This window comes from Oncorhynchus keta, chromosome 4 (assembly GCF_023373465.1).
Source record: "Oncorhynchus keta strain PuntledgeMale-10-30-2019 chromosome 4, Oket_V2, whole genome shotgun sequence".
Taxonomy (NCBI): Eukaryota; Metazoa; Chordata; class Actinopteri; order Salmoniformes; family Salmonidae; genus Oncorhynchus; species Oncorhynchus keta.
In genome coordinates this window covers 27,150,050-27,162,838 of record NC_068424.1, presented here as the reverse complement: position 1 = coordinate 27,162,838, position 12,789 = coordinate 27,150,050, and the positions used below count along the sequence as shown (strand labels likewise).

General features: G+C 41.7%; 1 protein-coding gene across 3 annotated transcripts in view; it reads left to right on the top strand.

Moving 5' to 3' along the window:
* The window catches only part of myo3a (myosin IIIA), an 87,929-nt gene that overhangs the window by 55,236 nt on the left and 19,904 nt on the right, over positions 1–12,789 (top strand). For 2 of the 3 annotated variants that reach the window (XM_052504986.1, XM_035758127.2), the window contains 12 exons: positions 715–809; positions 1,090–1,134; positions 3,061–3,144; positions 3,507–3,712; positions 3,857–3,968; positions 4,082–4,244; positions 4,401–4,490; positions 4,591–4,714; positions 5,291–6,497; positions 6,616–6,760; positions 9,693–9,784; positions 11,389–11,429. In XM_052504986.1, coding sequence (XP_052360946.1) covers positions 715–809; positions 1,090–1,134; positions 3,061–3,144; positions 3,507–3,712; positions 3,857–3,968; positions 4,082–4,244; positions 4,401–4,490; positions 4,591–4,714; positions 5,291–6,497; positions 6,616–6,760; positions 9,693–9,784; positions 11,389–11,429 — 2,404 coding nt within the window. The remainder of the gene's footprint in view (positions 1–714; positions 810–1,089; positions 1,135–3,060; positions 3,145–3,506; positions 3,713–3,856; positions 3,969–4,081; positions 4,245–4,400; positions 4,491–4,590; positions 4,715–5,290; positions 6,498–6,615; positions 6,761–9,692; positions 9,785–11,388; positions 11,430–12,789) is intronic. The other variant, XM_052504993.1, reaches the window with a different exon arrangement.

Genomic DNA, 12,789 nt, shown 5'->3' with positions numbered 1-12,789 from the left:
ACTTTTTTCAGTGCGGCCTGTTGTTGTTGGAGGCAGGGCTTTTGTTGTGACAAGCTGGTCTTTGCAGCGTGAGTACCCTTCATAGGCAGAGGACGAGGCCAACTGAGCTCAAATCCAATCAGCAATCCCATAATCACTCTTTAATATACCCCTGAAGCTGTTTTATTGAGCTACGGCAACCTCTCCTCCCCCTTTGTACTGTCATCCCTACTGCCCTCACGAAAGCTAACACAATGACATGCTAGCACGCTACTGGAGAGATTAGCAGAGAGCCAGTCCACTTCTCTATAGCTGTGTGCTATTGAAATAGCATCGGCCTATAGCTATACACCTGACATTATCAAGTAACATGGAGATTCTGTCTATGTTTGTTGATGAATTTGCATGGCTGATGTTGCATCACTAATTTTGATTTTCAGATTGCCTTCTTTTGCTAACTTGGAATTTTCCCTCTTTAGAGTAACTTGCTCTATGGGGTCAAGCTTGTTTCATTTATTTCTCCCACATATTCCCTCCACCTTCTTCCATTTTAGTACAACTTGATTTGGTTATATTACATCTAAATGTCCACTGGCATGTCTAACTACTGCCTTTTTGTTTTTCCGTGAAGGCGCTGATTGCCAGTTATCACACTAACTCTTTCCTCTTTTGAAAGTGGGGTGTAGCATGTCCATTTGTTCTCAACTTCTCTCCCGCTATCTCTCTATCCTCTAGGTAATTTGGCCCACACAAAGGGTAAAGGAATGAACACACTCATGAGCATGCCTCGCACCCCAGCACACCCTCACCGCACCATGAACTTTGCCAAGGTACGGGTGTAAGATTTTCCTTTGTACACACTCAAACAGTGTTTATAGTTCTGTCGCATTGCCTTTCTTGCTTCCCTTTTCCAATACAGTAACGCTAAGTGTCCTCATTGTAATTCCATGTCAAAAATCTTTGGGAAAATAATGCTGTCTTTTTTTCCAGTCTCGCTTTCTCTTTCAGATAAACTAACCTTGTGTGTCCTCTCTGACTCTCCCCTGTCTCTCTCTCTCTCTCTCTCTCTCTGTCTCCCCTGTCTCTCTCTCTGCTTTTATCCTTGTAAAGATGGGAGTGCTTAAGTTATTCAGTTCTAGTATGTCACTCTGTGAGGTAATGGCAATCTCTCTGTCTATGTTGTATCTATGTTGTATCTGTGTTGTGTGGCAAACCATCTACCCACCCCTAGGAAATAACAAGACTAGTCGTTTTACATTTGTTTTTCTTCATGGCTCGTCCAATTCCTATCCTTTCGTATTTCCCTTTCAATAGATGAGAGTGCGAATCTATTAAGTTGGCTGCAAAAGCAGTCTTTTTGATTTTCCTTAGAACCTCAGAGTGAATTGATTGTCTGATTAGATGTTAAAGGAGAGGCTTTCATGTGCGTATGACTGGTAATTTGGATCTTTTCTCATTTACCTTGCTTTAATGGGGTTATTTCTGTTTATGACACCACGCCTCGTGATATCGACTAGTTTTGAGGATGTGCCCTTCACACACTAGTAAGAGATTGAAGTCATAACATTATCAACTTAAAGTTGTTTGTTGTATTTCTGCATAACAACCTAAAGTTACCCCGAGAACGTACCTTCCCCACAAAAAGGGCACAACCCTTTACTTTCCAGTACCCCATACTAATCTGATTGTTAGGGGAAGAGGAAATTTGCATTTTTTGAAGTCACAAATCCCACTTTGTCAAACCAATTTGTATACCTGAGGGCCATCGGCAGAGGCTAAACCAGGCAATTAACTGGCTTTGATGAGTACATGCATGTATTTCCATTCATCTGCATATTTTACATTTCTGCCTAAGAAAGCACATCAGAGACTCCTCCTGTAGTCATGAGAGTGAAAGTGTAATTTTAGAAATGTTTTAGACTCATGGTGTAAAGGTGTGTTTTGTCAGTGCTGTTGCTTTTTAGTGAGCAATGTAACTCATGTGCAATGTTTCAAGGTTCGTATTTGGCGGTGTCCCAGATTAGCATATCTTTGCATTTATAGTATGCGCTCTCCTTATTACTCTGCTATTGAGAACATTGTTGGAAATTCTCAGAGGGTGTTTTATGGAATAAGAAAAGTCCCACAGATTTTCAAGTGTCTGGATTTTTTTTAAATGTCAGTTTCACCAATGATCATAAGCAGGAAAATAGCTAGTTCCTCTGTGGTAAAATCCTTATAATCCATGCCATATCTAGCAATGCCAGTTGAAACAAACTGATTTAACACATACATTCTCTTATGATCAAGTGGTCACTGTCCTTTGTCACAAACGTCTAATTTCGCACCTCTGAAGTCAATACTCAGCATTAAACATTTAAAACAAGTTGTCATTATGCAAACTTGATTCCTAACTTGGCTCGTGTTTGTTTACGCTTCCTTCCTCTTTATGCATCTCTTGCAGCCTTCTTCTCGGAAATTAACTCTCACCCCAGAAAAAAAACACAAGCCTTTCTTGCTTCTCGATCACACAGTACATATTCAAACGGTGATTGGTGATTTTCAAAATTTTGTGATTTTCACACAACAACAAAAATGAGAGACAATTCCATGAAAAAAATATGATACACAGATGATTTGGGGTAATAAGGCTTCTGAATGTTGATACCCATTTTAGGATGTTACCTATTTGTTATTCACATGACAGTATTTTGGGGGTTCAGAGCCCTCATCTAACACATCATTGCTTTTCATGTTAATTACACATTGATGAATAACTTCCAATCCATAATGATTTCATACTCGTACCGTCCAGTCAATAAAAAACGTAATATTCTACAACATCTTTTAGTGCCAGTTTTCCCTAGACTGAGATTAAGCCTTGGTTTTAACATCAATCTCAATGGAGAATCTCCAACGACATGACGTTTAAGTCCAAGACTGAAATTGATCAGTGTCCGGGAAACTGGCCCATAGTATTTTACACTATATATAATACATATAATACTGTTTTTCAATATTCACTGATATAACTCAACAAATACACCTACCATCAACCTGTGGTGAATCCTTTTTGATAAACTCCGTGTTTTGTGTGTCCAGGGCGATACTGGAACTGGAGAGACCACCCACCATCCGAGAGAGTCCACCAACATGAGAACACAGACAGTAGCCTCCTACTTCAGAGTAAGAATGTCTCACTTGATCACTTCCTACATTACTGAGTGGATAGATTATCTATCCCCAACCCTGGTAGTATAGCTCTGAATGGTAGTACAGCTCTGTTGATAAACTGACTGGTGGTACAGTACATTTGCATACTGTGGCATGTAATGTGTACCTATTTATCTCCTTGGCGTTGTACCAGTACCCCTGGACAATTTGATTATAAATACTGGTTTACACGGGAAAAGAAAGCAACTAAATATGTCTTCTCATACAGGAATTCAAGAATAGGCATTTTCGTCTTATTCAGGTCTTTACCTGGACACTAGTTTTGATTGGATGCTTTAGGTAAACTACTCACTTCCTGCCTCTTCATTCACCAGTATTCCTTAATGGACCTGTTATCCAAGATGGTGGCGGGACAGCCCCACTTTGTGCGCTGCATCAAGCCCAACAATGACCGGCAGGCCAGTAAGTTTGACCGGGAGAAGGTGCTGGTGCAGCTGCGTTACACAGGTGTCCTGGAGACAGCTAAGATCCGCCGGCAGGGCTACTCTCACCGCATCCTCTACACCAACTTTGTCAACAGGTTGGTGATCCTAATCATAGAAAAGACTCCATAGGCTCCAACTTATTGCTTGTGAATGACTAGAAGAATAGACAACTCATTTGGAAGGTTTTAGGCTAATAGTGTGCAGGAATGGTTTGGTAAGTCTAGTATTGGTTGTTGCAGGTACTACATACTGGCTTTCCATGCACACAAAGAGCCAGATGCGAGCCCAGAGACTTGTGCAGCTATATTGGAAAAAGCCAAACTGGAAAATTGGGTCCTGGGCAAAACGAAAGTAAGGTCACATTCATGGAGTATTTTGTAGTCAAATGTAAATGATTAGACAAATCTCATGGAGAGTATGACTGAGTCTACACCCTTTGATTGTGTTTCGATGTGGTGTCTCAGGTGTTTCTGAAGTACTACCATGTGGAGACCCTAAACCTGATGGTGAGGCAGACCATAGACCGCATCGTTCTGGTCCAGGCCTACGTCCGGGGCTGGCTGGGGGCCAAACGTTACCGCAAAATACTGGAGAAGAGAGCACAGAGCGCTGTGGCCATACAATCAGGTCAATACGTGGTCACTTTGACCTCATGACCATAGTGGAACCAAAACTGTCCCAGTTCCTTTTAAACGTGTGCAAATACTGTTAACATCATTATTATCATAAACAATAGTTCATATCTGTATGTTAATGATTTGTCTCTAATATATCGTCCACCAGCGTACAGAGGACATAAAGTACGGAGGAGATGTGCTGATGATAAATTAAGCAAAGCCAAGTTTGAGACCTTCATCACCCAGTTACAGGCTGGTGAGGAGACGATTTTGTTTTCTAAGATCGGTTTGCTCTTGTTCAGAGGGATACGTGGTACGTTTAGTGTAGCTTCAACTTGTACCCTCCTATTCTGCAGTTTTCCGAGGTCACCTCGCCAAGAGGAAGTACAAGGAGTTGGTGGAGGAAAAAAATAAAGCAGCAGCCAAGATTCAGGCCCATTACAGGGGACACCGGGAGAGGAAGAGTTTTAAAAAGAAAAGGTAAGGACAACCATGTCGATGGATCTGCACTACGCAAAAACATACTCACAGTCAAATGTAGGACAGTAGATCCAGAACTTTTTAAGCATTGTGAAGTTGATGTTTTATTTAGTATACATTTTATATTTAAGCACTAAGGCCCAAGGTGGTGTGGTATATGGTCAATATACCACAGATATGGGCTGTTCTTATGCGCAACGTAGCGTGGAGTGCCTGGACACATCCCCTAGCCGTGGTATATTGGCCATATACCACAAACCCCCGATGTGCCTTAATGCTATAATAAACTGGTTACCAACGTAATTAGAACATTAAAAAGTATTTTTGTTGTCATATCCGTGGTATATTGTCTGATATACCACTGCTTTCAACAAATCAGCATTCAGGGCTCGAACCACCCAGTTCATAATTAGTATTTCAGTATTTATTAGGATCTCCATTAGCTGCTGACAAGGCAGGAACAACTCTTCATATCAACGTATATGTGGAGTATACCCCCTATAGTTGTTCCAGATCATAAACATGTGACATTGAGTTTGATTCTGTTCAGAGAAAAATCAACTGCATTCTCTTTAGGGAGGCCATTGAGAAAGACAGGGTAGAGAAAGAGAGGATCGAAGCTGCTAAACTGGAGGAGGAAGAGATGGCCAAATCCGCCGTGGTCCTCCAGAGTAATTACAGAGGCTATAAGGAGAGAAAGAAACTCAGGGAGCGCCACAAGACACTGTCCGGAGATGATTTGAGACTAAGGTCACCCTCACCTGTGGAGTTGGAGTCTGCTATTGTCGAGGAGGATGAAGAGGAGGAGCAGGAGTTTGCAGTGGAAAAGGAAGAGGAGAATGGGTTGACCGAAGTTGCGGAGGAGGAGGAAGAGGATGAAGACACGGCCAAGGCGGAAGAGGACGACGACGATGAGCACACTGAAGTGGGTGAAGAGCTGGTGGACGAGGAAGACACAGAAATTGACGAGCAACAGAATGCAGAGCGAGCAGAAGGGGAGGAGGTTAACCCGGAACAGGAAGCTAAGGCAGCTACAGTTCTCCAGAGCAACTTCAGGGGCCACAAAGAGAGGAAGAGGCTGGTTGAAGAAGGCAAGATCCCAGCAAGGAAACAGAGAGTTATGAGCCCAACTGAAGACGAGACCGCAAAGGTAGAAGGTATGTCAAAACCAGAAGGAATGTCAAAGGTTCCAGAGACAGCAGCCGTGTCTGCAGGAGTGGAAGAGAAGGGGGAAGTAGATGAGGCCAAGGCAGCAACGGTCATCCAAAGTAACTTCCGTGGCCACAAGGAGCGCAAACGCCTGCAGGAGGAAGGAAAAATCCCCAAGAAAAAGAAGGTGAAAGAGGCCAAAGAACAACCCAAACAAGAACTAGTTCAGCCACAGGAGCCAACGCTAGAACCCCAACCAGAGCCGTCCACCGCAAGCCAGTCGGAGCCAGACGAGGAAAAAGCTGCCACCGTTCTGCAGAGCAATTTCAGAGGACACCGGGATAGAAAGAAATTCAAGGAGGAGAGAGAACGGGTCAAAAGGAGCAAGGAGGAACCCATGGTTGAGGAACAGGAGGAAGGATTGAAGGTTGAGGACAGGGTTGTGGACCTCACCGATGTAGAGCTGGTTCGCATAGAGGAGACAGAGTATCAGGGAGGGGATAGGTATGACGAGGAGCAGGCAGCGGTGAAGATCCAGAGCCAGTTCAGGGGCTACAAGGACAGGAAGAACCTGAAGGCCACCAAGGCCACAGCCCAGAGAGATACGGAGGAGCTGGAGGTCTTTTCTAAAGAGGTAATCTAGTACTAACCCACTATGACCCACTTGATACGTCTGCCAACAGCTTTTCTTGGGGTTCTGAACCCCCAACCTTTTGATTATATGTATCAATTGTCCATTGTCTATACAACAGGTCACAACGTCTTCCCAGAACTACATGAGCCTCCAGCAGAAGCTGAACGAGATCATCCTGGCCCACCAGATAAACCCAGCCAATAACGGCATGTTTGTCAAAGGGCAGGCAGTCAATGGCTTTGCTGCCAACCATCAGCAATCAGGTAAGTCTGACTTGTGTGAAAACCACAAGACATTGTACATAGCAAAGACACAACAAATGTACTGTTGAGTACAGACATGGATGAAATTCAATACATTTGAGAATAAGTAAATCTAAATATTGTAGACTGGTTTTATACAAAAACCAACTGGAAGTACTAATGGTGATCCCGAGTCACTCTGGCAGTGTTGCGTATCATTTCCTGTCTGAAAAAGCAAACCCTTCTTTTCTGGTCTATCCATCATTCCAGTGGGCTCCTGGCTCGTCTGCTTGGTCAAACAGCTCCAAGACTATCCCTCGCAGACCGAGAGCTGAACAGAGTTCACTGACACTCATTGAAATAAGACAGAGTGCACTTGCAAATAGCCTTTACTTCCATAACCAACTCCTTCTTCATTTGTAAAGAGAACTTATGACCAGTGTTTCTTTGAGTGTCCGGTTGGCCCTATAAGACCACACAATATGTCAAACACATTTCAAGTATTTACATTTTTCGAAGCAGCTTTTCTCAATGTGTGAAGTGCACAGATATTATCGCGCTTTTTTCTATGTATTGTGTCATTTCCCCCTTTTTGTGAAATCATTCTCCTATTTCAGGTGCTACTTTCAGCCTGTGCTCAGTCATCCCTGCCTCAGGTGCGAAACAAGATGGGGAAAAGAAGGCACAGCTTTTGTTATGTCTTCGCTTCGCACTAGCTGATGATTTTATCAGCGGACAAAGCTCGGTTTTCTCTCTCATTAAGGCTAGATTGTATCTTTAAAAAATCTGGGGATGTCAAGTGCCAAAACCGGAAAGCGGTTCTCGACGTGATGTGTCATCAGAAAATGAATTTGATTCCCACCGGTGATATGTGCAATTGCTTTGAAAGGATGAGAAAGGGAGCTGGCAGAGTGAAAGTTCAGCATCTCAGTGCTTGGTGTGTCAAATCCGTCTGGCAGCTGAAATGTTATTATCATCATAAGTTTACCAGGTGTCGGGAAGAAATATAATTATTGTGTCATCCGTGATTCGTTTTATTGGTGTCATGGGTGACTTTCTCATATTGGATTGTGAGAGCCTAGAATATGGGGACTATGTGTGGCTGCTTGCAGTGCTGTGTCTCAGTATAAAGCGGCAGCTCAACACAATTGGTAACCTGGTATCAGATCTGCATTTTCTGAATGTGAGATATACGCTATATTAGAAGAATAACAACTCACCACAACAATACAATCCAAACTGCAATCCCTTGAGATGCCTGCTATGTGTGCCCTTTACAAGGTGTTCTTAACAGCAACACATTGCCTGAGGAGCAGAATTCATTTCCAGAGACATTATATCCTCCAAAATGTCTTCGATTTGATCCAATAATAAGCTGTCCTCATACCTCGCTACATTTCAATTAAAATACTAATTTTTATATGCAGAAAGAAAGTTGGGGACATTTCTTAGAATGCCAATCATATTTCACTTCATGGAAAAGGTCATTAAATGCTAATCACGTTTCATAAGGCACCGCTGTGGCAATTACAACAACCATTAATATGGGGATTTCAAATGAGCTTTTCTCCTTTGAGCAATACAGAATCACTGACGACCTTTAAATAGACAGGTTCAATAATATGACAAACTATGCCAACCCATGCATGAAATACAGCCTTTACCTTACATACTGCATCCATATGCACCCATACACATGTTATTCAATACATTACTGAGACCTATAGGTCATCATAATATGGAACACAGTAGAGGCTGCTGAGGGGAGCACAGCTCATAATCATTTATGGAACAGAGTGTATGGAATGGCACCTGGAAACCATGTGTTCACCCCCAATAGCCTCTCCAGTGATCATACGCCCAGTCATAAAGCCTCTTAAGTAAGTCTTTAGAAAAACAGGGTCTAACATAACGGCCTAAGTCAATTTTACATACAGCTCTGTAGGCCAAATATCAGCCTCAAGTAGGCTACATAGCATCCAAACCCTAAGCCCATGAGGTTAGTTTAACTGAATAATGTAGGCTTTACGATTTTTGGGGACATTTAAGTTTGTAAAATACCTAAAATTCTCCAAACTTAAAGTCCTACTCCAGTCTCCTTTTCAGCTCATTTATCACCTGATTTGCTTAACAAAATATCCATCTCAATAGGTAGTCCAGGTGTCTCATGACATGAAACAAGTGGGCAGGTGGACCTTTCCTCTTTTCTTCTCCATTGTTCCTCTATTGTTCATCAGTAGTGAGGTTGGTGATGACATCACAAATTACCATCAAACTAACTCCTTGAATGTCCTTCTCCTTGAAGTTTGCAGTTGTGTAAAACATTTTTTTTACCCTTTAATGTGTGTACTTTACCATATTTATATTTAGAATAATGATTTTCAACAATAAAAGTTACAAAATCTTTAAGTCTTTGGTAGAATAGAATCTCCTGAAGCAACCATTATTAAAACGCCCTCCCATTTCAAAATTATTTCCAGGTAATATTCTCTTCGGGTATTGCTACAATTGTAGCAATGTTTGTCCTCTCGGAAGCTATGTTTAAAGGCAGTGATGGAAATATTAGAGCGTGCAGAATAGTGCAGAATAGTGTGAAGTGGAGTATAGTTAACCAGCAGGGAGTCATTGTGTGTTCTCTCTGCCCTCAGGGGGTCAATCGCCTCCTCATGCTAGTCTTTTGGAAGCCATTTTCTCAAGCATAACATGAAAAAACTGTTTTCACTCAGTTCCTGTTTAAAAAAAAAAACCACAAGGACACAAAATGTCTCTGTTTATTACATAGCAATCTTTTAAAAATGATGAACCAGGGATTTGTCAAGTCACAATAATTAAAAATACTCTAGATAAAAATTAATAACCTGGATAACAATACACCTATGTCTACTTTCTCTAGCTACTTGGAAATCAAAGTATTATTGCTGATCTGGGTCTTTTTGTTGTTGTGATGTTTCAGTCGATCTGAAAGTGTGTCGGACGCCTCGCAGAACCCAGCAGCCAAAGACGCTCAACACCCCTGAGGACTCTACGTACTACAACCTCATCCATGTGAGTCTGACTCCATCCATACGATTATGTTAGGTCAGTACCTAGTCACAGAAAAACACAGCCATTTTTCCAGCCAAAGAGTGGAGTCACAAAAAGCAGAAATAGAGAAAATGAATCACTAACCTTTGTTGATCTTCATCAGATGACACTCATAGGAGTTCATGTTACACAATACATGTATGTTTTGTTCGATAAAGTTCATATTTATATCCAAAAATCTCAGTTTACATTGGCTCGTTACGTTCAGTAGTTCCAAAACATCCAGTGATTTTGCAGAGAGCCACACCAATTTACAGAAATACTCATAATAAACATTGCTAAAAGATACAAGTGTTATGCATGGAATTGTAGATCCACTTCTCCCTAATGCAACTGCTGTGTCAGATTTAAAAAATCTTTACCGAAAAAGCACAACATGCAATAATCTGAGTACAGCGCTAAGACAACAAAGCAAGCCATACAGATATCCTCCATTTTGTGGAGTCAGCAAAGTCAGAAATAGCATTATAAATATTCACTTACCTTTGATGATCTTCATCAGAATGCACCCCCAGAAATCCCAGTTCCACTATAAATGTTTGAATTGTTCGATAAAGTCCATCATTTATGTCCAAATACCTCATTTTTGTTCGCGTTTAGCCCAGTAATCCAAATTCATGAGGCGCGAGCAGACGAAAAGTAAAAAAGTTCCGTTTACAGTCCGTAGAAACATGTCAAACGATGTATAGAATCAATCTTTAGGGTGTTTTTATCATAAATCTTCAATAATTTTCCAACCGGAGAATTCCTTTGTCTTCAGAAATGCAATGGAACGCAAGCTAACTCTCACATGAATGTGCGTGGTCAGCTCATGGCACTCTGGCAGACCTCTGACTCATTCAGCTCCCATTCCCCCCTCCTTCCCAGTAGAAGCATCAAACAATGTTCTAAAGACTGTTGACATCTAGTGGAAGCCTTAGGAAGTGCAATATGACCCCATAGACACTGTATCATGGATAGGCAAAGAGTTGAAAAACTACAAACCTCAGATTTCCCACTTCCTGGTTGGATTTTTTCTCAGTTTTTGCCTGCCATATGAGCTCTGTTATACTCACAGACATCATTCAAACATTTTTTAGAAACTTCAGAGTGTTTTCTATCCAAATCTACTAACTATATGCATATTCTTTTAGGACTGAGTAGCAGGCAGTTTACTCTGGGCACCTTTTTATCCAAGCTACTCGATACAGCCCCCTGTCCCAAAGAAGTTAAGCCCTGATGCACTCCATTATGTGTTATATTGTTGAAATATTTCTGTCTAATAATTTCAGTATGCACTAGAAAGGCACAAAGTAGGGGCTGGAGAGTCCCTGCAGGTTTGTTACAACCTCATCCCTTCAGCTTCAGCTGATCTCAAGCTAGCTGATCTTAATTGTTAGTCAACCAACAGATCGATTGATTACTGGACTCGCCTGCCAGCTTTAAGTTCTACGTTTTTACATAGTCTCAAAGGCTATATTGGAGGCAATACATCTTGTAAGTAGGCTATAGAGCTAAACATATTCACAGATTTGAATCCTAGTTTATTTCCATGTAACACGACTTCCTGTATCTTTCACATTCAGAGGTCTGTCCAGGATGACAAGCGCAGGCCAAGGAAACAAGGGTAAGTCAATGGCCCATCATTCACCCTGTTTTAACTAGCCCCTTGTAGCTACTGGCAGGCCTTTAAGAGGTTAGATCTGAAACTTGGCACTGCTTGTGAGTAATGAATATGGGACAGTGCCAACTGTAAGGCCAGGGTGTGGGTCCAAACTTAACGGCCCGTAGCCTTACACATTTACAATGGATTTAATTGGCCTTATCCTTCATCCTCCTTATACAATGGTTTTACTTAATGAAATCTAACTATATGACAAGTGCCATGTGGACAAAGTCCAATATAATGCACTCATAGTAACATCAGTATTTTTACTGTGTGTTTGTTGTGTATTTTATGAAAGATGCACTGATCAAATATTTACGATCTACAATAAACCTAATATGTTGCAATACATGATAGACAGACCATGTGAGCCTCCCTTGCTTCCTGTCTGTTTTTTTGTTTAATGTGAATCTGTGTGTGTCCCAGTGTGTCTGTGTGTGTCCCAGTGTGTCTGTGTGTGTGGGCCACGAGGTGCGTGTAGCTCCCAGAAAGGTGATGATAGAGGTTCCCCTAGGCTGGCAGACAGACAGATAGGTCTGGATGAACAAGGAAGGGGTATGGTACTTTATCAAAATAATCTGGACACACACACACACACACACACACACACACACACACACACACACACACACACACACACACACACACACACACACACACACACACACACACACACACACACACACACACACACACACACACACACACACTGGGCTGTGAGACGACGAGACTGTACACATCAAGGGTAATAATTTGTTAGCAGATAAATAAAGCCAGCTATGGACAGGAGCAGTTTACATGCATCATTAAGAATGAGAAGGTCAGGAGGAAAGATAGCATCTCCAACTGTCGCTGACAGCTGAGAGAGAGGGGGAGAGGGAGAGGGACAGGGGTGGGGAGAGGGAGTGAAATAGGAGGGGAGAGAGTGATAGAGAGAGGTGGATTGTGTCAGTGAAGAAAAGCAGTGGTGAAACAGCACAGTGAAAAAATGAAGGAAGACAGATGGATACAGTGCCTTCAGAAAGTATTCATACCCCTTGACTTATTCCACATTTCGTTGTGTTACGGCCTGAATTCAAAATTGAATAAATACAAATGTTTCTCATCCATCTACACACAATACCCCATAATGACAAAGTGAAAATATGTTCATAGGAATTTTAGCTAATGTGTTGAAAATGTAATACAGAAATATCTGATTTACATAAGTATTCACACCCTGAGTCAATACTTTGTAGAAGCCCATTTGGCTTTGATTACAGCTGTGTCTTTCTGGGTAAGTCTCTAAGAACTTTCCACACCTGGATTGTGCAACATTTAC